Source organism: the organism of the source record quoted next, unplaced genomic scaffold (assembly GCF_019419815.1).
Source record: "Pyrus x bretschneideri cultivar Hongxiangsu unplaced genomic scaffold, Pyrus_bretschneideri_v1 Contig8, whole genome shotgun sequence".
Taxonomy (NCBI): Eukaryota; Viridiplantae; Streptophyta; class Magnoliopsida; order Rosales; family Rosaceae; genus Pyrus; species Pyrus x bretschneideri.
The window spans coordinates 3000110-3027771 of NW_025999820.1; the positions used below are offsets into that span (position 1 = coordinate 3000110).

Here is a 27662-nt window from a genome sequence, read left to right on the forward strand (position 1 = left end):
TACCACATCGCCGAGGCCGCTAACCCGCCCAGATGTGTGCCTGACGCCGCTCAATGGTCTTCCTGATTTAATACACGATACTGGATTAAGCCCGCTTTTTAGAACATTAGTTCCGGTGTAGAACTGAAAGTTTGACAAATTGACGACATGGTTGACATTGATATGCTGAGCCAAATGTGGACGAAGATATTGGTCAATTTTCAATTGTGAGAGATAAAAGTAAGAAGGCCGGCAAACATTTGGAATAATTTATGATTAAAAAATGAATTAAAATTTTCCTTTTTTTGTGAATACATGGAATATTTTGTACATTAAAAAGTAGATAAATGATATAAAAAAGGAACAATATTTACATATATGTTATTTTATACGAATCTTTAGATGCTTTGACATAAAAAAAAATTTACCTGAATAATCGTTATTAATGAGAATTGAACTTTAAACTTTATCACCTTCAAGCAAGCACAAATACTGGGAAACGATTTAAAAATTTTAAAATGAAAGGAAGCTTAAACGGCGTTTAAACGTACGCCCGAATGGCGGGAACCAACGGTTGAAGCTTCTTCTTCAAGCAAGACCTGCAAAAACCATCAGATTTTACCAATGCAGTCCCTGAAAATACCCAAAATTCAAGAGATCGATGAAGTTCCACTTCTACAAAGAACCCACAAAAACCCTTACCCAAGTCGCCACTAAGCAGATCCTCAAACTGAACCAAACGCTCGCCAACCTCACTCGCTCGCACCGTTACTCAGAGGCCCTCCAGCTTTTCACCCAAATCCACTCCTCTCCGTCCGTAAGACCGGACCACTACACGCTCTCTTCGGCCGTCACCGCCTGCGCCAATTGCCGCGACCTTGCTTTCGGAACCCAACTCCATGCCCACGCCATCCAGTCTGGCCTCAAAGCCTACCCTCACGTAGCCAACACCCTGCTCTCGCTCTATGCGAAAGCCGAAGACTTGACTTCTGTGAAATGGGTTTTCGACATGATTGAAAACCCAGATGTTTATTCGTGGACCACGCTGTTATCGGCTTGTTCAAAATTGGGGCATGTGGATTATGCCTGTGAGGTGTTTGATAAAATGCCCCAAAAGGGTAGTGTAGCGATTTGGAATGCAATGATTACCGGGTGTGCAGAGAATGGGTTTGATGAGGTTGCTATTGATTTTTTTTGTGAAATGCATAGGATGGGTGTTATGCATGATAATTATGGTTTTGCTACTGTTTTGAGTTTGTGTGGTTTGGGGGTCTTAGGTTTTGGGAGGCAGGTGCATTCTTTAGTGCTTAAAACCGGGTTTTTGGGTAGAAGTTCTGTTGTTAACGCTCTGATAACTATGTATTTTAACTGCAGAAGTGTTTCAGAGGCATTTTATTTATTTGAAGAAGCGGAAGGTGCAATATATGATCAGATTACTTTTAATGTGATGATAAATGGTTTGGTGAGTGCCGAAAGAGATAAAGAAGCTTTGGAAATGTTCAAATTGATGCAAGAGGCATGTCTTAGGCCTACCGAGCTGACTTTTGTAAGTGTCATGACCTCATGTTCAACTGCAAGAGTTGCCAACCATGTACTTGCCCAAGCTGTTAAGTCGGGTTTCGAAACTTTTACTTCTGTGAGCAATGCAGCAATAACCATGTATTCTGGTTGTGGAGATTTGCATGCTGCTTACCAGGTTTTTCAGACATTGGAGGAGAAGGATCTCATATCATGGAACACCATGATCTCGACTTATGCTCAAGGGAATGACAGTAAATTAGCCATCTTGGTCTACCAGCAAATGCAGAGGGCAGGGGTCAAACCAGATGAGTTTACTTTTGGAAGTTTGTTAGCAAGCTCGGAGTTGATTGAGATCTTGCAAATGGTTCAAGCCCTTGCACACAAAAATGGGCTTATCCTTAAGATCTACGTTTCAAATGCATTGGTATCTGCATATGCTAAGCTGGGTCTGATTGATCTGGCCTATCCAGTATTCGAAGATATCGAGTCCAAAAATTTGATCTCCTGGAATGCTATTGTTTCCGGATTCCTGTTGAATGGATTGGTAAAAGAAGGGCTAGAGCAATTTTCTAATCTACTAATGTCAGAACACAGGCCAGATGTGTGTACCTTGAGTATTATTTTGAGCATTTGTTCAAGCACATCAGCATTGAAAGACGGAAAACAAGTTCATGGCTACATTCTCAAATTTGGGTTTTCGCATCAGATGTGCTTAGGTAATGCCCTCATCACCATGTATGCTAAATGCGGCGTTATAGATTGGTCCGTAAGAGTTTTCAATGCAATGACTCAAAAGGATACAGTCTCTTGGAATTCCCTGATAGCTGCTTATGCACAGCATGGGCAAGGAAATGAAGCTGTGCGCTGTTTTGAGGCAATGCAAGACGCATCTGCAGTCAAACCAGATAAGGCCACCTTTACGGCAGTCCTTTCCGCTTGCAGCCATGCTGGTCTAGTTGTTGATGGTACCCGAATTTTCAATTCCATGATTCATAATTATGGCTTTATACCTGAAGTTGATCACTTTTCATGTATAGTTGACCTTCTTGGTCGTGCTGGGTATCTTGATGAGGCGAGAAACTGTAATAAACAGCAAGCAAATTGAAGCACATCCAAACATTTGGTGGACACTAATCAGTTCTTGTGCAGCACATGGAAATTTAAGGCTAGGACGAACAGTTGCTGGGTTTCTCCTTGAAACTGAACAAAATAATCCGACAGTTTACGTGCTTCTGGCCAGTATTTATGCAGCTGCTGGTCAATGGGAAGAAGCAGCTAATGTGAGAGAATTGATGAACAGAACAAGGGTTCCGAAGATTCCTGGATTGAGTTGGATTAAGTCATAAAAACATGCAGGGTCGACTGGAAACCAAACCAAGCCTCGTCGTGCCATTCTAAAGTACTAATCATAGTGGAAGCCTTACAAGATTCATTTTATTTGACACTCAGCACTGCCATTGATGAAGTTAATGCTTCCGTGATCAACGAATGAAGACGTAGCAGTAAAAAGGTAAGCTGAACCGACAACTCTTCCCATCGTCTCTTAGTCCAGTGTTCATCTATAAATAATGCACAGAATGTAACACAAAATATGTAACGTATATTTCTTCATATTGTTTTCAATTCGAACATCTCACATATACTTTTACATTTCTTTTTTCTAGCCATACCACTATAAGATATACAAATTTGGCAATAATGTTACAATTCATTAGGGAAAATACAATTGGATTTCCTCTTTATCTATCGTCAACAAGAAAGAATTTGCAGGTACTGACTGGTTTATCTCGACTCTTGACAGCAACAAGTCTGAAGCATGCCACTGCCTTGCCCTCCCCCATCATTTTCTGTAGCTTACTCGGCAGGAGGAGCTCTATGATAAGCTGGAATAGTAGCTGGAAAGAACATCTGTCTCACTCCTTCAGCCTTGATGATGGGAATATTATACCAGAAGCACTCTGACAAAAAGAAAACGCTCTTTGTTAAGAACCAGAGAAACTGATTGAAATCATGTATACTACTATGACGGCCGTAGGATCTGCTCAGTTGGAAAATTAGGTATCTACTATCTAGCTTATACGGAAGTTCATTTATAAAGCTTTGCCTTGAGATCCAAGGTACTGGTAAGAACCAACCAAATGGCTTCACATGGTGTACAATTTTCGTTCACATAATGAAATTCTGTTGTTTGATTAGAAGTCATCGATATCAAATGAGTCATTTGTCATTTTAGGCCAGGAAGAAAAACATGATTCAACATTCTATAATCATCTAGGAAAGCAAAGGGGAAAAGAAAAACCCACCAAAAGTAATCTAGCTCCAATCCACACGCGTCTCGGTGAAGGAAATGGTAGTAGCAAACGACCAACACCGTATACCGCCACAGCAAAAAAATGAAGAACTAAATTCAACGGACGAGGATTTAGACCAGAGAGCAAAGCCACTGGTCCAGTTGAACAGGCACCTCCAAGGCTTAGATAGTCAAAACAAGCTTGGCGCATCTCCGTCCTTGCTTCATCAGGGGAGCAGAGAACACTTTGTATAGGGCACCTGCCAAGGTATTTATCGTAGATGCAACCGGCTGTGAAAACAACGCTAAATATCAGTAGGATGAATATGTGATAATAACATCTCTAATACAAGCAATGCAACCTTGAAATCAATTGTTTTGCAGCCAAACAAGAAACGGAATTGAAACAGTTCGATTTAGCAAAGTATAAAAGGATTCTGCACATCGATATTAAACCGGCACCCATGAGCAACAGAGCTTACCTTGCGCAAGGTATAAAAGGATTCTAGGTATGTGCACAACGAAGCTGCATCATGTAGGTTCCGCAGAGGCTTAAGAAGATCCCTGAGTACAACAATATCAGAAAGTGCCACAGTCATTCCTCCGCCGGTTAAAGGATGGCGCATATTGAAAGAGTCACCCAGCAAAAGGGCTCCTGGAGTTGGCTGTGGATTAGCTGGCATGCTTTTGTTTGGCATTGTTCTAATATTTCCCTTATCAATTGCAGCAACGAAGGCATCATGAAGTTCTGGTGGAACCTGAAGCAGACATTTTCTTCGTTAATTCAAAATAGAAGAAGCCGGTTCAGCCCAAAAAGGGACAGAAACTACTGTCGAAAAAATAGGATCAATCAAAATGTTTCAATGTTTGAACTCAAGACCCCTAATTTTGAAACCGAAAGGTACCTGTGGAGCCACCACAGTCTTCAAGTAGTTAGCCATTGCACCATTGGCAATGGGAGGTACCCTTTGGCCGGGCACATCGACCAAACAGCGGACCTCTGTACTGCTGATTTGATAAAACAGGATCGGAGAGGGATCCGCTAGAATAACATGCCCATGATTTGCAAATGGGAGTTTGCAATTTTCCAAGATTAATCCCACGAACCAAGAGGGCACTTCAAGCTGCAAAAAAAAGTAGATCGATACCATCTTTGTCAATGTAGGAAGTGCGGGTTCCAACAGAAATCTCTGATCCTCGGATATGAAAAAATTAATGAGGGTTCCAGTTAAAGGTTTCTGCAAGTGCATCGGCATCCTAATCAAACCACGTAATCGTTGTATTAGAGATTTGAAGAAGCAACTTTACCTGAGGCTTGCAAAGAGTGCGGCGCAGATTTGAGAAGCAACCATCACAAACAATCGTAAGAGGAGCAGTGCGCTTGAAGTTCTTGACGATCCTTGGTTTTGTATCGAACACCCTTAATTGTCCCATTTACTTCAAGCAGGGACGTTACAGTACCTTGCTCCAGTTGTACACTTGAAAGAAAACAAGACACAAGAGGATGCAAGGGGGTCAATCATCGCTGCATTACGAAAACGGAACATTCACTGAAAAAATGCTGATAATTTACATGAAACCAAACATCATGGACTCAAGCACGACAACATAGCGTTCAAATGAGGAGGCAAGAAACTTACTTGGGAAGCTTTGCAGCTTTTTCCCTCATCCTCTGTATGAATCGGCCATTGTGGAAACTTCTCCCCGCCACATTGGAGTGGAACTGTTCCAGAGGATAGGTCAGCCGAGTGTTCTTCCCATCCTTAAAAAGAACATAACCGACCACTCGCTGAGCATCGATTTCCTCCACACAATCTGAAACCAATGCTCATACATGTTACTGTTATTGTCAGATTTCGCAACCGAAACCAATACTAAGAAAAGCGGCATATTCAACATTTAAATTCAAAAAGCCAACTTAAGTAAGAAGAGGAACAAAAAGAAAACTCCAAGAATTAGCAACTTTTATTACCTTCAAGACCCAACTCAATCAATTTGAGGTACCCTCCTGGCTGGAGCAGCTCGCCGACGATTCGATCTGGCTCCGTCAAGTCTCTTTCAATCACATGAACATGTCTTCCCTCCTGGGATTAGCAACAGATAAGTAAAACTTTCTACAATTCTACAGAGCGCATTGACATGCCAGTCTTGACGATGAACCGTCAAACTTTTTATTTATTTGCAAAGTTGATAAAAGTAAAATAACAAAAACTTGTGTACAAAGTTACAAACAAGAGTTGCGTCATCAACTTTAACTTTTCTAAGTGCATGGCATGCCAAGATCGTGACTTTTCAATCGGGCAGTTAACAGTACTATTCACAACACAAAAAGTAAAAAAAACAAGCGTTCTGAAGCCGACACGCTACGCCACCCAGATTCACAAACAACCAAAGAAGCTGACAATTTCCCAAAAAATAATAATAAATAAAATCAAAACTTTAATTTGGTTTTCTTTTACCTTGGCGAGGGTAAGGGCGAGAGCAGCGCCAGCAACGCCGGCGCCGATGACTATTACATCGGTGCCAGAGCCGTGAATTGGGGGGAATTCTCCGTCGTCAGAGCTGTTGATGCTTTTATCCTGAACGATCGTCGAATTACTCTTGTTCTTCTGAGCATTGCTCTTGGCATAGCCGGAATTCCGGCGACGGAGAACAGAGAGAGCGAGAAAGCCTAAGAGGGAGGCGAAGAAGGTCCAGAGAATGTACGGATCAACCGCCACAGTTGCCGCCATCTTAGAAGAAGACGCAGATGAGAAAGAAGAAGACCCAGATGAGAAGAAGAAGGCCCAGATGGAGAAGCCGGCGATCCAGATGAAGAAATGCGGGAGTGGGTGCAACTAGTAATGTTGGGCTTTCTTCTGGTTCTGGTTCTGGTTTTAGAATTATGGGAGGAGAGAGAGATTGGAGGTAGATGATGAGGGATGTGAATTTGAAATTGATTGCTGTGGATGACGATGGAGGAGGAGGGATGTGGGTAACGGCATGGGCGTGGACGTGGACGTGGACGTGGGGGGTTTTGTAGGAGCATTTTTGGGGTAGTTGGGTGAGGAATTGAATGCTCATTTTGCGTGCGTGATTACGGACTGTGCTTGTGTTGTCATTTGGAGCTCTCTCTCCCTTCCTTTATTTCTCTTCCTCCCGCCGCCAGCGATCCAAGAGTTCCTAATCCCTCGAATTCATCGCTTCGGAGCTTTCCAGTTGTGGAGAGGATAGGGATTGCCGCCGGTGGCTGCGGCAGTTGGCGAGGTTGGGTGGGTGAGAGGATAGATGGCTGGGTTTCTTGTTTTTTTTTTTTTTTTTTTTTTTTTTTGGGTAAAGGGTTACTTTATTACTAAAACACAACATAATTACATAAACCATACACTTTAAAAAAAAAATAAAAAAATAAAAAAATAAAATTTACATAAACCATACAAGCAATGGATGGCTGGGTTTGTTGTTTTGTTTTCCTTTCAAAATTTTAAATTTTCAGATTTTTTTTTTTTAATTCATCTCTTGTTAAAATTCTATTATATTGAGGATAGGTGTCAACCTCTGAGATTAATCATAAAAAGGGCGCAGAGAAGTTTGAGCGTAGAAGATTTGAACTCTTCAATTCGACATGTAGCTTCATAAAGCATCACTAGAAACTAGGACACAAGGACTACCAAAATGAGGAAGACTTAAAGAGAAAAGTTTGTCAATCTAATAACGTATCATTATGTATAAATTATACGACTGCTGAAACCCAAGAGTTATTCTCTTTAAAAAATGCAATTTTTAGACTCGTATTAGTTACTTGTTAGGAAAAGATTAGAAAAGAAAGACTTGTCCGTTAACGAAAATAAAATATCAGTTGTCCAAGTTTGTAGAACATAGCAATTAGTGGCATCATACAAACCACAAAAATGAATTCACATAGTTCTGAAATATTAAATATTTGAGAGGTGCCCCTAACTATAGTGGCACTAGTAGTATGTAATTTTGTTTGGTTTAAGTTCACTAGTCCTCTTACTAATTAAGAAAATTTTAACTAAAACTAGCAAACTGTACCCTTACGGGTGTGCTTCAGAGAGGTTAAATAAATTTACTTGTTTTTTATTTTAAAATAGGACCTGATATGTGTACATGATTGTGAGAGCGGCGTAAAAATAGTAAAATTCATGTTATTATGTAATTATTAAATTGTCCATTCTTTTAATTTTCTTCAGTTTTGAGGGGAGGGTTAAAATTATAATTTCTTGGAATTTCAATTGACAAAAAGATTAATATCCTAGTGGATGAGTGTGAGTGTCACATCCCGGCCCGGAGCGGATCACTTCCCGAGCCCGCTCCACCACCGTAGCACGATATTGTCCGCTTTGGGCTTACCATTCCCTCACGGTTTTGTTTTTGGGAACTCACGAGCAACTTCCCAGTGGATCACCCATCATGGGATTGCTCTAGCCCCCTTCTCGCTTAACTTCGGAGTTCCTACAAAACCCAAAGCCAGTGAGCTCCCAAAAGGCCTCGTGCTAGGTAGGGATGGGAATATACATTTAAGGATCACTTCCCCTGGGCGATGTGGGATGTCACAGTGAGTTTCCACCCATGCCTTCAGGGTTTAAAATTCCTCTCTCTTCTAAATAATTATTATAATTTTGAATTCTCCCCCTCCTGTTAATAATAATAAAATTATAAAAAATAAAAAATAATCCTTTTGAAAAGAAAAGTAGTATAGATAATTCTTATATCATAAAATCATATTAACTGAAAATTAAAGTTCCTAAAAGAAGAAGGGCCAAATCGTAAAACCAGGGACCACAAATTATTAAAAGCATGCAGCTTTTTAGTTGGGCAGTCCAAGGCTACCATTCGAGCCTAACTCAACACAAAAGAAAAATAGAGAAACAATTTCGATACTTTTTATTTTATTTTATGTTTTGTAATTATTTTTTATTTATTCAATACAAACATTGGTCTTCTCAAAATAATAATACAAATACTGGTAGAGCCAAATACAAGGCTCCTATGGGCTAAGCATAGAAGAAGTTTTAGTTCTATTTTTTTTTAGGAAATTGGACTTTCATAAAATCAGGGCAAAAGCCAAATTACAAGGAGAGAGCCACGAAGGCTGATAGAAACCAACAGAGAGAAAGCAAGAGGGATGTAAGGGTTACAAGATGTAGCCGAGCACCGACAAACACGTCGATCCAACGCTTTCTAACGAAAATAACTTACGGGGCATGGGAGACCGTCCTTGTTGAGGATTCCCACAAGCGAGGATGGAGGTATTTTGATCCACACAGAATTGCGTATCCCTGCCACACAATGTGACGCAACAAAGTCCGCCATAGCATTTGCTGATCTTAAGATCCAAGACCAGGTACAAGCCTGGAAAGAACTTCCCAAAGCCAAGACAGGGCTTAGAATGAGGAGAACTTCCCAAGGAGTACAATCCAAGCCAACATTAAGATAGGATATCACCAGCTTGGAAGCAGATTCAACAACAATCTGGAGCTTATTCCTTCGACGAGCAATGGCATACCCCTCCCAAATCACGATGGATTCCACCATCAGAGCACTTGAAGCAACAACTTCCACCCGAGCCACCTCAATGCATCTGTAGTGAGCATCACGGATAACAATGCCTGCAAAACCCCGAGAATCCCCCGACCTCCAACTAGCATCAACATTGACCTTAACCAAATTTGGAGGAGGAGGAGGGGACCATGGAAATGACCAGATAGACGCCCGTTGGAAAGAGGATGAAGGCAAGCAGCGCGTTGCAAAAAGAAGCAATCAAACGCGTTCCTAATGGCAGCAATTGTATTTAAGGGCAACGATTGGTACTGTTCAAAGACTGACATGCACCTGGATCTCCAAATGAACCAGCAGGAGAACGCAACCAGTATGAGAAACCTCGCCCTCTCCAATTTAGATCCATTAATTCCCATTTCCCACCCTAAGAAGCCAAGCATCAAACGATGAAATGAAATTCTAGTCCAATAAAAAACCAAGGAGGCCATCAAACTAACCTGCTTCCACCCATGGGCATAAGAGGATGAGGTGTTCAGTTGACTCGTCATGTTCGCCGCAGATTGGACATGTAGGGGAAGGGGAGCATCATCTCTAAAACAAGTTCCGGGAAGTGGCAATAGCTCTATGATCTCCACCACATGAAGTTCCTCATCTTGGGAGGCGTCTGTATTCCCCAAATCAACTTCCAAACATTCAAGTTAATTGATTCAATAGGACCTACACAAGGTGGTCTTTGCCCAATGATCTATCGATAACCTGATTTGACCATGTATCTCCCAATTTTGTCTGCCCGCCAAACCAGATGGTCAGGCCTCTCGAGATCACCAAAATAAGAACTCTCAATTGCCATTTTATTCGTCATCGAGATGACATTACAAATAAGATCCAAATCCCATACACCAACCTTATGATTAATGATTGACTCTACCGTCTGCTCCAAATTCATCGCACCATTGCTAATGGGGATAAGATGACCAACCACAATACTTGGGACTCAGACATCTTTCTATAGTCAAACTTTCCTACCATTGAGAACCTGCCAATGAGCACCTTTCATAATTACATCTCGTCCCTCCAAAGTACTAGACCATATCCATAAAGCTTAGCCTGCCTTTTAGCCTCTAAGAATGAGGAATTTGGGAAATACCGATCTTTAAGGACCCGAGCCCATAATGAATTAGGCTCCTGGATAAGACGCCAACTCTGTTTGGAAAAAAGAGTGAGGTTGAAGTCCCCAAAATTCTTGAACATCATACCGCCATTACACTTGGGCATCCCCATGTCCCGCTAATTAACCCAGTGGATGCCCCTGGCCTTATCAGAATTCACCCACTAGAATTTCACAATTGCCCTGTCAATATCTCTGCAAAGCCTATCCGGGAGGCGGAAAACGTTCATTGGGTAAGTTGGCACCGCTTGAACCACAACCTTAATCAACACCTCAAGACTGGCATATGAAAGAAATTTGTTCTTCCATCCTTGAATTTTTTACAATACCCGATCCTTAATATAAGACAGAGTCACCATCTTAGTCTTGCCCTACCCTGCTGGGATTCCAAGGTAGGTTCCAAGATCCTCCACCCTTGTCATGTTCAAAATCCCACATAGCTCTTCCTAAACAGACAGGGTTTTTTAGCACTGAAATACACAACCGATTTTTGGGTGCTGACCTCCTGCCCCGAGGCGTGATAATAAGTCTTCAGCAGCCTGTCCACATTTTTTCAATTTCGCCTTGATGCCACAAGAAAATCAAGGTATCATCCACAAATAATAAGTGAAATAATGTAGGACCATAGGCATTAATCCTGATTCCTTCGATAAAACCTGTCTCAGAAGCATGCATGCTTAATCGGGACAAGACTTTGCTGATGATAAATAATAAATATGGGGAGACTAGATCCCCATGGCAAAGGCCATGAGTTAGCCTAAAGCAATCACCCGAACTTCCATTCGATAACACCAAAAACTCCACAGTCATGACACATCTCATAATAAGCCCTACCCACAATCAGCTATACCCCATTTTCAGCATAGTGGCTTCAAGAAAGTCTCATTCAACTCTATCGTAGGCCTTGTTCATATCTAGTTTGATGCCAAGCTCGAACTTCGTCTTGGTCTTTTGGAGCTTGAGGAAATGGAATACCTTGTAGGGCAATGACGATGTTGTCCTGTATTTGGTGGTCTCCCACAAAAGCATTTTGGCTTGTTGAGATGATCATGGGAAGGAGGGACTTTAGTTGGTTGGCAAGAATTTTTGAGAGTATCTTTAAACTTACAAATACTAATCATCTAGGTTATTTTATGATTTTTAATTGTCGCAACCCACCTATGAAATGAAAAGTCTAAATTCTATATCTATTTTTAGGGAAAATAAGAGTTTTTTTTTTTTTTTCAAACAAATGATGTTATACGCTAAGAGAAAGGAGGTGTGCTTAGCCTTACAATGAACTAGCAATAATATGATTCAAATTTGCCTTTGACAAGAATCGAATTCAAGACCTCTCACTTACAAATGAAGAGAAATACCACTAGACCGTAGTACTAAGTGGCAGAAAAATAAGAGGTAAATAAACTCATCACTTTAACCATGCTAAAATTTAATAATAATAAATTAAAACTTCTACTTACTTTATTCATTTGAAATTTTAAAGGTTAGAAGCCTAGAAAAAAAATTTAAATTTCTTACTTCAAATTAATTTCATAGTGATAATTTTAGCTTAGCCCACCCACTGAATAATTTCTGGTTCCACCATTGAATACAAATATTAAAGATCAAGATGAATGTGTAAGGAAGGAGAAATAACAGTGTAAAAATCACTTCTTAAAAATGTGTCAATTTATTATCAAATTGTTCCTAAAATGGCAAGTGTCACGCAGTAAACAAATTTTTATAACATGTCTTTTTTCGTTTTTGGATTGGATTGTATACAACTTATTTGATGAGTATTTATCATTAATAGCAAAATTTAACACCCAATTTTATAAATGTCACTTTTTATTATAAAAAAAATTCAAATATAACAAAAAAGAAAAAACTCATGTGAATTGACCTAAAACCCCTCAAAATTCAAAACCTTGTGCAAGTCAGTTTATGATTAACGGTAACTCACTGAACATGGAAGGTCAATGGAATTCTGGTGGGAATTGTAAAGAAGTAACTCAACCGCTCCAAACTTTGAGCTCGTCTTACTACGAAAATAATAGAATTATAGAAGAGGTCATAAAGCAGATGAAAAACTCTTGTGAAATTCTTGAACATGGCTTGTCCGAATACGAAATCGATGGTCACCCATCCATATATGGAAGAAATTCAAGAAAGTTGGGGATTCAAGATTGCAGTCACCGGTGTCTTCCTGGCATTCCTGATGCCCGCAAAGAATTGTTGTTTCACCATTTGCTGCAGTAACTGAGGCTAAACCGGTTTCTATTTCATCTAACTTGTATATAATTCTTTCAATTGTTCATCAATTTGTCCATTGGGCTGACTTGCTAGCTTGTAATTTGGGACTCCACCTTGTGTTCAAATGGGGCTGTTGATTTTTTTGTTGTCCATTGTGTCTCACATTTGCTTTTTTGGTTGTTTGAATACCAAAGGAGGGACCATAAGTAAATATCAAAGCCTACTAGATGACTTTTATTTTTTTTTCGAATTATTTGTGTTTTCCTCTATAGCTGGGCATTGATCAGCCGTTGCATTTACTGTATTTAAAATTTTAAAATTGCCCTTATGTTTTAACCCAAACTTAATTAGACCTAACTATGGGAGAATGATTTTTTTTATTTTTTTATTTGTCAAACGATATAATTGTTAGATTAGATGTTAGATTAAGGAACCGACGGAGTTCAAACTCACGCTGTAGTGCAAGAGCAACACTCATCTCCACCACTGTGGTAGAGGGCCACTTGCAGTCGTTGGAGAATGATTGTGTTAGTTTAAAACCTAAATTTTGGTAGGCCAATCTTTTAACTCTAACCTAAATTATGGGTTAAATTTGACTCAATTTTAAATTTTAACGCAAAATTTATTTTATTTCCAACTATTAAAAAATGATTGGGTTAATTTAAAACCTAAATTTTAGATTTTAATCCAATAATTAGAAATGATCTTCTTAAAAAAATAAAAAAAAAAAAAAAAAAAGCTTTAAAAGACTATAGGCAATATACACATAAATATTTTTTTTTAATTTATAATACATTTTTTTTCTAAACTTGGGCCTTTTGTTTCAAATAAAAATATCGAATGTCGGCAGGATGCATCTTCCATTTTGATATTGGACCCCAAAATTTGTGTTTTTTTAATTATTTTACATTTATTTGACAAAAAACTTATTTTACATTTATTTGGAGGACCACAAGGTACGAATATGTATAAATAACTCCATAGCTAAAATATTACAACCTTCCGAACATTATTAGGAATATCCGAATCCTCTTTGTAAGGATTTCAGGAATTGTTTAATCGTGTATGTTTATCGTACATCGTGCAGCCAGTTTTCGTCATATACTGTTTGTGTTTAATTTTAAATAAAAAAATTAAAATATTCTCTGACCGCACGATGTAAGATGAACAGACACGATTAAAGGATCTCTGGAATCCTCACAAAGAGAATCCGAAGAGGATCATCTTGGCATTATTAGCATTTACAAAAATCACAGAGCGGCCATCGCCACTGATGACCCCAATGGCGGTGCGCCTCTATGTCTACATGTTTGTTAAAATTGATTGAGTAAATAACCTTAATTTTAATTATTTTTTTGTGTAAATTTGATCTTTATATAAAAATTTATAATATAAATAGTTTCGATTATGAACAAAAAATTTTATGAATCGATCATAAAGTATATTAAGAAGGAACAACTACTCAATCTTAAAAGAGCCATTGATTGCTATATATATCACGAGAGAGAATTGGAGTATCATTCAAGTGTGGTCCTCCGAGTAAATGTAAATCGGAATCGTACCGGAGTCGGTTACCTTGTGAGTTGTGACTTGTCTTTGTACCAAACAGTTTTGTTGTTAAATAACAATTAAATGTAGACAACAAAAGTTGAACCACATATTAAATAAAACAAAAATAAAAATAAAAATTGCTGAAATTATGCAATTGCAAAAATATCACTTGTGTTGTGGCCAATAATTAGAGAGAGAAAGGTAAGGTGCTTTAATGACAAACAAAAAAAAGAGAAATGAAGAATAGGTTTGAGGCATTTTGTATTATTTTTCAAAATTTAGGCCTTTATTTATTGTAAATCAAGATGGTAAGTAAAATAATCGTAAAGATAAAGGATCTTCTAATATCCTAAATACAATATACTAATAATTTACACAATTATATATGTGTTGGAATTAATACTGCAACAACTTTGACATTTGATGCTGAAATAATCCGTTTTCAACATTATATCATCTTTCTTCGTTGATATCAGATCAATATATCGTCAATAATTAAGTTTCAGCAACCAAACGTCAATCAAATTACCTAATTGGAGGAAAAAACAATCCACGCATCGTCGTTATTTGATTGTGATCAATTCAGCAATTTGAGATTTGTAACCATTAGTTCAATCAATTTTAAACCAAAAACAAAATTTGTGGGTAAGATTGTATAACTGGACAAAGAAGTTGAGCCCACCTTTAAGTACACTGCAGATGGGTAGTTGAATAAAGGAAGTGTTTAAAGAACCATAAATTATCAATATATCTTGATACATAATTGAGGGAGTTGGTTGCTTGCTTTTATCAATATATCTTGATACAAAATTGAGGGAGTTGGTTGCTTGCTTCTCTGTTTAGACAAGTACATATGCATGAAATCAAAAGATAACTTACGCCTTTCTCTTCTTTTGTCTACGGTAGTCATTGCCGTCTTTACCTTCTGCCTTCGACCCGTCCCTACGAGCTCTCTTTTGTCCCTGGCATCAGATTATTACAAAATACATTAGCAACCAATTCCTGTATCTGCCCATTAGTAGTTGGGACGAGGCTTCGTTGCTTTGTTGTATATGTCTAAGTGAAACGGATAAGACTTAAAATCATGAAAGAATTTACATATAAACAAACGCTAAAGTACCTCAGTGGTGAAAGCCTTGAGGGGGTCCTTGTTCTTTTTGGTGTTTTTCTTATATCCATTGCGGCGAGCGGGGTTGGGATTTCCCATTGCAGCTCTAGCAAGCTTAACGGTCTTGCTGGCTTCTTTAGTAGTTGCGTCCAACAGATAATCAGGAACATCACGTAGGTGAGGAGCGGGGGGCTTCTTGCTGAGAACCTTGTCATGTTTCAACAGATCTGCTCACGAATAATAAAAATTAGTAATGGTTTAATCTTGTAGCTTGAAATGGTACTGAAATGGGTATAATGACACTTGATACATCCAACTAACAATACCTAGGTCTCTTGGATTAACTTCAAAATGCGATTTCAACCTAAACATATAGAAGCAGACCGTTAGAAAACAAAAACATAAGTCGTCGTAGAGAGGTTAGTGAGGAGAAAGCAAAGGCTGGAAAACAGGGAACTAAAAAAAAAAAACACGAGTAGTTACACCCAATGTTTAAAGGGCCACAGCCTCATACTGAGTCACAGATAAAGAAAGCAATAATGGTATATACTTACTTTTCAGAATTGAGAATTTCATTTCTCAAATCTTGAGCTCGCGATTCTCTGACAGCAATCTTTGTCACACTCTTTGCAACATCCTATAAAAGTCGGTGTTTATCATCAGTGATCTTGCGGCTTTGAGCATACATTAGGCTTCCATTCAGTGTCAGATTAGGAATTTGAATGATGCAAAACAAGGTGATTGAAAGTTGGAAATTTATGGTTAATAGGACGACAATGTCTCAAGGGTCCACTCAGGAAGCGAAAAAAGTGAGATGACCAATGAAACCTTAATGAAAAGACAAAGGGAACCATGAAAGATAAATGAATCAGAACAATCACCTCAGATCTATATCTTAAAGACTCCACTGCGTTCTTGGTCAGTAAAGGAAATGGAGCAATTAAGTTTGAATCATCTTTCTCATCATCCCCCAAAAAGGATTTTATTTTTTCAAAGATTGTTATCTCATCTGGAGACACCTGTTACAAGAAACAAATATTAAAATGAGAATGTTTCACAAGATAAGATCATCATAATTATCATTATCAACTCTCTCTTCTATGGAGGCATTAAAGATACACGTCTTAGGCAAGATGAAACACACAAACCTAAATTTATACAGAAATCTTTTTAGAACATGCACTGTTGCATCACACGCATGCACAACAAACAAAAGTAATAGTACAAGTATTTTGGGTTCACTGGAACAGCCAGCTATGGTTATATTTGACACGTCCCAAGGAGCTTGAAAACTTCCACAGAGGATGCATGGGGTTATAACAGGGTTCAGGGTGTGAAATTCAGATTATTTGGTTTCCTTAAAAAGGGAAAATGGAGTGGGGCGGGGTGTGTTAGAGATGTAATGATCATCGAGTAACAAACTCACAAGGGAGATAGAAGCACCAGTACTATATGCCCTTCCTGTACGTCCAATTCGATGAACATATCCTTCAGCACTTAGAGGCATATCCAAATTTACAACCTGCATCGAAGAATAAAATGCTGGTATGGTTAAACAGAATGCTAACTGAGCATGGTATTTGATAACATAATTTTTAAAACACAGAAAACAAAGAAATCTTTCATTAATATAAAAGGAATCAAATTTTCATTAAAGGTGAACTTGGTCCACCGTAACCAAAAAAAAAAAAAAAACTAAACTAGCGACTCAAGGAACAATCATCGGCTCCTGAAACAGCAGAAGCCCACCATGACTTGAATTACCAAGACATTCTATCCAATCACAACATGAAAAAGAGACATTTGAATAGGGGTATGTAATGAAGAAATCACAAGTGCAAACAACATGAATAAGGAGCATTATGGCAAGCCAATACATAACAAAATAGAAAACTGTAATTCTTATATAATACCCAAAGGGATATACTGACATATATTGTGACATTTAGGTGCATGAGTTAAATAAATTATATTTTCCCACCTCAGATTGACAAGGCACAAGAAATTGGTTATCGACTTAATGAATTCTAGGACAATGGCTTAGGTGGCCAACGTGATCGTGGAAAGAAGCTTGAACCTTTGAAATTCTTAATTAAGTTACAAACGTAAATTTTAGCCCTATGGGACTCCTAGCTATAAAATAATGAATGAACTGAAGAAAAACTCACTGATCCAGAATTTTCACCACTTTTCAGCTATAACTATTTGATAAAATAAGATTAATATTTCCTCCAGATTCTCCCTCCAAATAATAAATGGTCAACTTTGCAACCGGTAAGTGATAGATACGCAGTACAGTTATTGGGACATTGTACAATCTTTCAAGATAGTAATTTGAAGACACACTTTCAAAGTAACAGATATTCATAAATATTCTTGGGAATGAAAAACCAGCAATTAAAATGTGAATTTGATTTTACCAAATCAATGCTGTCGAGTTCAAATAAATCATCCAGGATGCATACATGATATCCCAGAACTAACCCGGTCAAAGTTTAATGTAAAGAATGATAACCTGCAAAAAAACACCAACAAGAATAGTAATGACATACCGTGTGTACATTTTTGAAGTCAATTCCCCGCACCACTCCAAACTCAGAGTCAGCTTTATGTTTAGCATGCTTTCTAGATTTTTTTAGTTCAATACTACTCTCCGCCTTGTCTTCACTCTCTTTTGATTTGCTGTTATCAGTCGCAATCAAATAATCAAAAAGCCAGCATTGAATTCCTGTTGACAAACTACAGTTGTAAGGATATCGTAAAACATAATTCTCCAAATGGTAGACCTGAGAAATAACTCTAACCCATAACATGGGAAACCACAAAACATGAACAGACTGGAATACAAATAGATTCGGATATTGGCAAACCTCAAGAATGTGCAGACGAGAATTTTGTGGCAACTCTGAGTTTAAAACAGCTGATCTGATTCCAAACTGCAAAAATGGACAGTAACAAAGTAAATAAAGCAGACAGATAATAAGTTATGATTATGCAGTATAAAGGCAGTTAGACTTATATAACGGCATAAATCAACCCCTCCCTCCCTCTGAAGGATTGTGTTTTAGAAAGAAAAAAACGTTACGCATCTGAAAGAAATCTAAATACCTTTTCCAGAAATAATTTTAATCTGAACCCCATGTCAATTGTATTAGTGAATATCAGAACCTTTTTCTGAACCAGCTCCAACTTCAAGAGGGACAGTATGTACAGTAACTTGTCACGAAAACTGCATGATATCTAAGGAAAAAGAAAGTTAATAGACACATGAAAGTCTTGTTTCAACAAGAACTCAATTGGCACACAAAAGATACACAAAGCAATGAAAAACACACAAAAACCCATAAGATCACTGTTACCCAAAGAGGGAGAACTTATAAATAGGTGATAGCATAAAAGAAAGATGACAAACTAAACTGAAGTAGACATGCCTTAAAAATAAAAATAAATGGTTTTGGGCAAAACAAAGCATAGTATTTATACCTGAAAAATCTAAATGGTTATAGAGTTTACATGTTTCAGTAATTTATAGTATGAAAAAAATATACAGATTGACTGTGCTAACTGAACTATTACTTCTATGTTGAATGAGTTATGAATCATAAAGCACTCTTGGCAAAGATGGTGAAACAAAAGAATGTTGGGATTATGTGATTTCCTGTTAAGGCATCACAAGTCTTACCCAGAACTGCTGAACATTTTTCGGGATGACATCATCCTTGATATCTCCAACTTCAGGTAAAGTCAAAATGTAAGAGTTATGCAGAATCAGCTTCTTCAGTTTTTCAACATCATCACTGCCAAGTGTCAAAATGTGCTAGGTATCGTATCAATAGCAGATTGCAAAGTAAAAACCTCAAGTGAAAAAAATGATAAAATCCACCTTTGATCTATCTAGAGATAATAATGGAACCAAATTCATCATCCTTAACATCAACTCCTACGTTTCTAATTCTGAAAATAAGATTGGTGCAGATATTCTGTAAATAACAAACCTTGCGGTGGCAGACATAAGAAGACATTGACATCGCTTAGGGATGTGAGGTGTAAATGCTTTTATATCTGCCTCATAACCATATGACAACAGAAGATCTGCCTGAAACAAAATACAGTTTAGTGATCGGTCAATGGGATAATACTAAGTAAACAATCTTCAAAACTTGGCAATGGGAAAAAGCGAATATCGTAATAGTACCTACCAGCCATACATTAGTGCAAAAATTATAAAGTCAATGCACCTCTAAATTCTAAAACCATGTGAAACAACAACGAAGCAGAGTTTTCAAGTAACAATTACAACTCTATACAAAGACTAATACAATATTTGTCAATAACGCATACGGCATAAGCTATCAGGTACAGAATCAGTGTAGGAGCAAACAGTCTTTGAAGGTGAACAAAATTATTGGGGCAGCAAGCAATGAATATGAATTCCATCACTAAAGTAAAACTGACAAATATGTTTGTGCATCTGTGCCAATAACTGTTCCCTCACCTCATCAAGAACGAGAATTTCTAGTGAATCATCAATGGAAGCTGGTTGAAGAACACCATCTGACAAGCATTTCTTTATGCAAGCTGGTGTAGTAACCAGAATCTCAGGTAGTGCCGCTAAAGCCGTCTTCTGCAAGAACAATTGTAGATAAGATAAGAGTCAGCAAAATGGTTTTAGAATCACCCACACGTGTTCGTTTCATATAATTGGTAAAAGGTGAACGCACCCAATCAGGAGCAGGCATGCTGCTTGTCAACTGTACAACTTTCAATGGAACTCGACAGAATTCAATCAATGATGAAACCTCTGTATAAACCTGCATATGCGCCACAAACATTGGCATTCAATAATCAAACACACAGAGAAATACAAAAGGGCATAATCAATTGGAACCGGGTAATCACACAAAATCCACAAACCTGCTGAGAGAGTTCCCGAGTAGGCACGAGAACGATTGCACTCGGAGCAAGTTTCTTCTTTGATTCAGAAGCAAACAGCTTCTGAAGCAACGGAAGCAGATACGCAAATGTTTTCCCAGAACCAGTCTTTGCCCTAGCAACCACATCCTTACCTTGCTGAAACACATTTCCAAATACAGCAAAAACAGTAAAATTAACAACGGTTTCAACCTCGAATTCAATTTCCATTTCCAAATTTTCTCCGAATCCAAACAGAGAATAAAATCAAATTAATTTGGGGAAAGAAAACTTACAAGGATGAGAGGGATAGCGACTTGCTGAATGGGCGTGGGCTTGTGAATTTTCTTCTTGTTTAGGGCACGGATAAGGCGACCATCGAGCCCGAGGGTTTCGAAGGTCTGGTCCTCTTCTTCTTCGCTTTCAATTTCCTTGGGCGGCTTTTCTGTGGTTTCAGCCATGGGAGTCTGTAGTCTTTGAGCTCGAGCTCTCAGAGGGTTTAGGGTTTTGGTTTTGGAGCGAGCAAAAAGAATAGTAAATAAAAGAAGGGCATTTTTTCTTTGGTTTTAATTCGTTTTTGTAGAAATTGAGAGATGGGCTATGTGGGCCAAATTCAAGCGTTCACAAGTTTCAAGTGCTCGGCCCATTTTGTCAAAAAAAAAAAAAAAAGAAAAGAAAGTTACCTCCGTACCCATGTTTTGCCAATTTGCCATCATTTAAAAGATTATTAACTTTTACGAACTCACCAAAAATTATTCCTAAAGGTAAACTAATACCCTATAATTTGCTCATATACACATTGGCTCCTGCGAACTCTGGTGCGCGCAAGCTCGATCCTTATTGATTCTTCTCCCTCGTAACAATTAATAACTTAACTCACTAACGTTATCGTTTATCAACAAAATATGTTGAAGCTCCACATATTCCATTTGGGCTAAGAAGTAGTGATTTTTCTTTCATGATACGTATCAGTAGCATGACCCAAAAAAAAAAAAAAACATTGGAAATTTTCTATTTATGCAATGTAATATGATAGACAATTAAACTGGTCATTTTCTTTTTTGCGTAAATAATGTTTAATTATTGTTTACAATATAGAGAATTGTGATTATTGACACTGCAGAAGAATCAAGTATGGTCCAACTCCAACCCAAGAGTCCTTCCGACCACGAAGCATGGATTTTTTGAACCAACGATATTATTTATATTAAGAGGGATGGAGTGGCTTAGCCTCACAATAAACTAGTAATAATGCAGTTCAAATTTGCATTTAACGATAATTAAACCTAAGACTTCTTACTTACAAATGAAGACGAATATCACTAGACCCTACGTAGTACTAAGTGGCCATGAAGCATGGATTAAAGTTGCAACTACAAATATTTTGAGAGTAATTTTTGCGCTTCTCTTTTCACTTATTATCTATCTTTGTCTTTCTAGTCAACGTTGGACGCAACAAATAAAATAAAAAGATTTAAGAGACAAAATTAGGAGAGGAGTGCAAGGTAAAGGAACATCACTTGAGATTCTACTCAAGTGACAAAATAGACAAGCCATGTAATCTTAAGGTAAAAAAAAAAAAATCATTGTGTTAGAAATACAATCTGGTATACCAAGTGTCATGATATAATTGGTTGAAATTCTTTCATTAAGTTTTCAATTAATTATTTTATTACATTGGGTGTACCAAATTGTGATCAAAACACGTTGAAAAATCTCCCAATCTCAAGTGACAAAGTTAAGGAAAAGTTAAATGGGAAAACTGCACAAGTTGAAAGAAACACAATCAACCCATTGCAAGGGCCCCATCCCCATGATGTAATGCATGCCATTCTAGGAGGAGGACCCCCGTTCAATGAGAAGAATGAAACCTCATTTGACCATCTTCTGCTTTCGGTGTGAGTTGAAAAACATAATATTTAGCATCTCCACAACCATTGGATCAGATCATATCAGATCAGCTACTCTTTGATTAGACACGGACAAGTCTGGCGGGTCTACCTACTGTTTTGAATGTTCAAGGAATTTGACATACTTCGATGATTCCTTTGGTCACTAAATTCCTCTCCATAGGATCTTTGTCCAATTTAGTTGGATTGAGGTCGCAGGAGTATATTCAATTGAGATTTTAACTAAATAAGTTTAAAAGGGTTTTAAAATGTAATGTTATTCAATTAGAATTTTAAAATAATATTTAAAAGTATAGAATAGAGGTATCAATCAATATTTTAAATGAGTTCACAAAAATTCATAGAATTTTAGATGTATTTAAATAAGATTTTGCCACTTAGTACTACGGTCTAGTGGTGTTCCTCTTTACTTGTAAGTGAGAGGTATTAGGTTTAATTATCGCCAAAAACGAATTTGAACCATATTAGTGTAGATAATATTATTTGTTTGAAAAATAAAACATAAGATTTTAAATGAATTCATAAAAGTACACGACGTGTATTCAAAATATCATTGATTTGGTAAGATTTCTTTTTTTTTTTTTTTTTTTAGTACATCGATATTTTTAAACTAAGGAGATGGAGAGTTTGGCTAAGCTACACAATGGGTAATCTAATTTGATATCGAATTCACCATCCATAAGATTCGAACCTAAAACATCTTACTTCCAAGTGAAGAGGAATACCACCAGACTGAGTGGCAATTTGGTAAGATTTTTAAAACTGATGGATTTTATGAAAGCTTATACTGTAAATTAAATCATAACGAATCTTACATTTTTCCTTGAGATTTTTTATAGACTTATCACTCCCACCAACACAATCAATTTCTCTCCCAATTCACCATCTTTACCCCCAACTTCCTCTACGTCACACGACATGCCGCATCCAAATCACAAAAGTCTCATTTACAACTTCCATTCATTCAACCACAATTAGATCCGAGTCCCCCTACCTTACTACTGAGTACTGAATAACCAAGAAGTTTGATCATCCCTCCATTCTCTAAACAGGAAGTTGTCTTTGCATAAAAACACAAGCCCACATGTTTATGCGACTGTGTATCCTACGATGTATCTCAATGTACCGGTAATTGGTTGCAGGCAGTGATGGCTAGTGACTTCATCGGAGAGAAATCTGGTAGTCCCTAAGCATTGGTTTTTTAAGAGGATAGATCGTATGGTAATATCATGGTTTTTCACATAATTAGTTGTGATTTCGACCTCTAATTTGTTTATCATATGTACTTTTGATGTTGAATCGTAGTAATTTCACGACATCACAAAGTTATTTAAGGTCAATATTGAAATTTACAAAGTTTATAGAAATCCATCAGAATCAATGATAAAAGACTCAAACTCTATTTAAATCCACTTAGAATTCACTTGAAATACATTGAGTTTATAAAACTCAATTAAACTCCTTCAAACTTCACGGATATACAAATCACTCAAAATTCTTTTAAAATCTCATTTGAATATACCCCTCTTAGCTAACCACGTTTTATATGTTTTTAACTTCATACATTATTGGAACATAATTTTAATCCTAAATGTTGCTACGTTCAGTTATCCACCCGTTCAAGTACGAGCAATTTAATCAGTATTCACCAATGCACACCTTACAAACGAACCGTAGCAGTACTTCAATTTTACATCTCATCTAGCATGGGAATGTTGCTTAAGAATAGGGTTCACGTTACCACCAACCCCGCGAGCAATTAGCAAGAGATAAGAGCTTTACTAGAATTTAGAATTCAGAGTTTGTAATAAAAAGTGTCTCACACACATGCAATGCATCGATTCAAAACAAATCTAGGAGTATCTTAAGGTCACTAATTACATAGTTTAACCAAAAGAAAACAAAGTTTAATCCTAAAAATCCTCACCTACGAGCCTTAGACCGACGTTTACAAAAACAAAAGCTTAAAAACTGACATCCTATCAACGATAAATGAGTTCTTACTTTCAATTACATTCTGACATATGAGAAATGTTACGATACTTTTTTAAAGGGGATTTTTCATAGACCATCTGACACCTCATGTTACAAATGTTTTACAATATTGACATGAGAATTAACTTGAAACTGTGAGGTGGCAGAGATGGAGAGTTCCACTTTGAGAGTTTCCGTAACATTTCTCGTGTTTTATAATATTAAAACAGAAATTGTGCCAAAAACATAAGGTGACAAATTGTTTATGATGAGTCCCATTTTTAAAAGAGTCTCCTTAGCATCTTTTCTGACATATATGCACAAATAACTTACAAAGAACCCAAAAATAAATATGTTACAGACATATCAAACTGTAACTTGCGGATAAAAAGAAAACGTGAATTATTTGGGTGGGGACAAAATGGGCTGGAGCCTACAACACACTTTATAAGTTTATTCAATTAAGCCACAAACCACAATAATGGGTACCACTACAGCCTATATGCAACATGCTAAATAATCATCACAGTGAATTATTGTTAAAATTTCAGTGTAATAAGTCAGTCTTTTACTTTCATTTATTTAATTAAATTTATGGTTTTGTAAACTGGTACAATAATATCAAACTCCAAGTAGAATATAAAGGCGCAGAATGTTGGGCAAATGATCACTAGATTTAACGCCTTTGAGAGCTTCAGAGGTCGACAATTTCCACACCATGTGGTTCTGTTGGTCTCCCTACCAGCTCACAATACTCAAACACTATAAACACCAGCTTGGTTGTTTTAGTATATTTTAGTTCACTGCCAGACAAAACTTAAAACTGCATGAAGTAGTTCGTGAAAACGTTGCAGTGCGTGATTGGTTTGAGATGCCGTTATAATAACGTTTTGAATTGTAAGTAAGAGACAGAAAGCGAAATGAAGAAACGCAATATGTGACTGAAGCACTGTGTTTTGAATTGGGTTTTTGTACATTGTTGGATTGGTGAGAACGTTATAAAGAGAATCAAAAGCACCAAAAAGAAAAAGGAAAAACCAAATAAAACCCAAAAAAGAAACCAAAAATTCTCTCACCAGTAAAAGAAAACCAAAAATACATGAAATTTTTTAGCTCAAGGTTTTCGATTGGGGGTTTAAATTACCAAATTAGCCTCTTCTTCTCCGCCTCAGTAATCAGGCATGAGGTGGCTGATCTTCCCTTCTTCCAGCGCCATCTTCCGCTCTGTAATTTTCAACCAAATGCAGACGCCGGTAAAGCTGAGCACCAAGCTCGCGAACCCACTTCCCAATCCGATCCCGACGATCGACAGAACCGAAAGCCCTTTGCTTTTCAGCGGCGGCAAAGGGTACCCATAAAGCTCCTTGTTCCCCTGGAACGACGTCGCATTGAATCTCGGCAAGTTCCCGCTCCGATTTCCCAGCGAGACCGGAATCGGGCCCGCGAGCTTGTTGTTGGAGACGTCGAAGGCGGAGAGGCGGACGAGGAGGCCCAATTGCTGGGGGATGGGGCCAGTGAGGGAGTTGTCGTGGAGGTCGATGACGTTGAGGTAGGCGCACAATGTGAGCTGCGGCGGAATGGGACCGGATAATTGGTTGGAGGAGAGGTTGAGGACGGCGAGGTTGACGAGGTACTGGAGGTCGGAGGGGATGGGACCGGCGAGGAAGTTGGAGGAGAGGTCAAGGGCCTGGAGGTTGGTGCAGTTGGCGATGAAGGGAGAGATGGAGCCGCGGAGGGAGAGGTTGGTGAGGGAGAGCTTGTAGATGCGGCCATTGTTGCAGGTGGCGCCCTGGAGGTAGGAGTTCAAGCCGCTGCAGGGGTTGGCGAAGGTGGATTTGGTCCAGTTCAGGAGGGATTTTGTTGGGTCTTGGAGGGATTCGCTCAGGTGGGTTAGGCACGCCTCGTCGCTCGGATCTGATGTGGTGGGTCGGAAAACGGCGACGCTTAGCAGCGTTATCAATAGCACAGCAGAAGCAGAAGGAGTTCTAGCAGGAGCAGGAGCAGAACCCATCTGGGCAAAAATGTCAAATTGTGGAAAAGTTGGTTGCTTTTGGTAAATTTAAGGGTTTGGGATTTTGGGTTTTGGGGGAAAACAGACAGGGATTCCACAGAGAGAGAGAGAGAGATTGGTGTCAAAATTTTAATTTTCTAATGTTAGAAGGGTACAGGTTGGGAACAAAAGTTAGAAAGAAAAAGAGGGAGATGTTGGTGTTATTGAATCCTGCTATATTCTGTTATGGAAGAGCAGATTAGAAAATGTATATAAAAATTTTAGAGAGGGAGAGAGAGGAGAGAGAGGGAGCTGAGGAACTACTACTGTTTGCAATTCTGTGTGTTTGTGTTAGAGAGAGAAAGAGACGAGGAGAGAGATGGGGAGAGTGGGGGAGGGCACTAAGTTGGAGTGATGGCGATTGGTGGTGGTGAAAGCTAAGTGTTTGACACGAGGGAGGGCTGGGGGGTGGGTGGGCCAAAGGGCTGGGGGAGGAGGTGGGGCTCGGCTGTGGTGACCTGCACGTATGAGGGCGCAAGAAAGTGACAATACGCCAGGGGCATTTTAGTCATTTAGAGAGTCAGTTTCTGAGGAACCAGGGTCCAGCAGGGCTTCTCTCTATGCCAGCGATCGATAGCTGATACGGTCGAGGGAAGAAAAGGACAGATGGTTTGATGATGGTGAGATTGGGAGGAAAGAAGAGAAGGGCTTATTGATTTATCTACTAATTTCCTCGAATTTTTCTGACGCACATTTGATCGTTAAATTTAATTTTGCATGTCATCTCTAAACGTACTCTAGAATTTTCGCCTACTAATTAGATGTTTGTCACTTGCACATATAGTTTGACAAAAAAAAAAAAAAAAAAAGGAATTTTGCACAAATAGATTTTATGGTTTTGTGACCATTTTGTAAAAAGCAATGGCCCTGCTGCATGCATTATACAGAGCTGGGTAGGACTGCCCCTCTGCCACTCCATATGGTTCACCTGCAGCACCATGGAAGTGTAAAATATAGTACAATTCTTACCTATCGATTGAAAAGGACAATAATAATGGGAACCACAATTGATTGATATTTAGAAGGAAAACAAAGCAAAATGTGATTTGCAATCCACAATGAGCTTCTCAAAACTCTTTGTTAGTGATTTCACTCTTCATGTGATTGTTTAAAATGAGTGAGGATCCTGGAAATCGTTAAATCATATTCGTTAATCGTGTATTGTGCGGTCATAAATCATTATAAATTTTTTTATTTAAAGTTGAATATTAACAGTACATGGCAAAAACTATGTTGATAAATTTTTTTAAGGCTAAATACGTCGATTTGAACGTAGCGTTTCTTAGTTGATAACGTCGATTAGATTTAAGTTTGAGTTGTTTTAAGATTTTAGTTGTTTTGGAGTTTGGGAGCTTGTTTGAACTTATGCTTAAACTATGCTTAAGTTTGCTAATTTGAGTTTTTTGCGTCTTTTGTCAGCTTTAGTTTTTCTTTAAGCTAATGTAGCAATTTTGTGTTTGGTTTCAACG

The 27662-nt window shown here is 38.1% G+C and overlaps 4 protein-coding genes across 4 annotated transcripts; 1 reads left to right on the forward strand and 3 right to left on the reverse strand.

The window, feature by feature from the left end:
• Positions 1 to 461: 461 nt before the first annotated feature.
• Positions 462 to 3413, forward strand: LOC103952680 (pentatricopeptide repeat-containing protein At3g49740). The gene is given in 3 exon segments (XM_018648784.2): positions 462 to 2583; positions 2585 to 3010; positions 3271 to 3413. Coding segments are annotated over 2 exon segments (2205 nt in total). The 5' UTR covers positions 462 to 640; the 3' UTR covers positions 2847 to 3010; positions 3271 to 3413.
• Positions 3081 to 6716, reverse strand: LOC103952682 (squalene monooxygenase SE1). The gene is given in 11 exon segments (XM_018648783.2): positions 3081 to 3434; positions 3437 to 3458; positions 3804 to 4030; positions 4033 to 4081; positions 4273 to 4548; positions 4696 to 4914; positions 5099 to 5164; positions 5166 to 5268; positions 5431 to 5605; positions 5763 to 5874; positions 6250 to 6716. Coding segments are annotated over 11 exon segments (1602 nt in total). The 5' UTR covers positions 6523 to 6716; the 3' UTR covers positions 3081 to 3354.
• Positions 6717 to 14947: 8231 nt separating this feature from the next.
• LOC103952681 (DEAD-box ATP-dependent RNA helicase 16) lies at positions 14948 to 20804 on the reverse strand. Its single transcript, XM_009364336.3, is given in 16 exon segments — positions 14948 to 15202; positions 15361 to 15575; positions 15675 to 15712; positions 15903 to 15985; positions 16230 to 16367; positions 16775 to 16870; positions 17901 to 18061; positions 18064 to 18076; positions 18219 to 18284; positions 18457 to 18588; positions 19031 to 19145; positions 19344 to 19444; positions 19844 to 19972; positions 20070 to 20159; positions 20263 to 20418; positions 20556 to 20804. Coding segments are annotated over 16 exon segments (1785 nt in total). The 5' UTR covers positions 20721 to 20804; the 3' UTR covers positions 14948 to 15115.
• A 4277-nt stretch (positions 20805 to 25081) lies between these two features.
• On the reverse strand, positions 25082 to 26533 carry LOC103952679 (receptor-like protein 44). The gene has a single exon (XM_009364334.3). It carries the CDS (start codon positions 26152 to 26154, stop codon positions 25312 to 25314), a length of 843 nt encoding a protein of 280 aa, XP_009362609.2. The 5' UTR covers positions 26155 to 26533; the 3' UTR covers positions 25082 to 25311.
• Positions 26534 to 27662: the final 1129 nt, after the last annotated feature.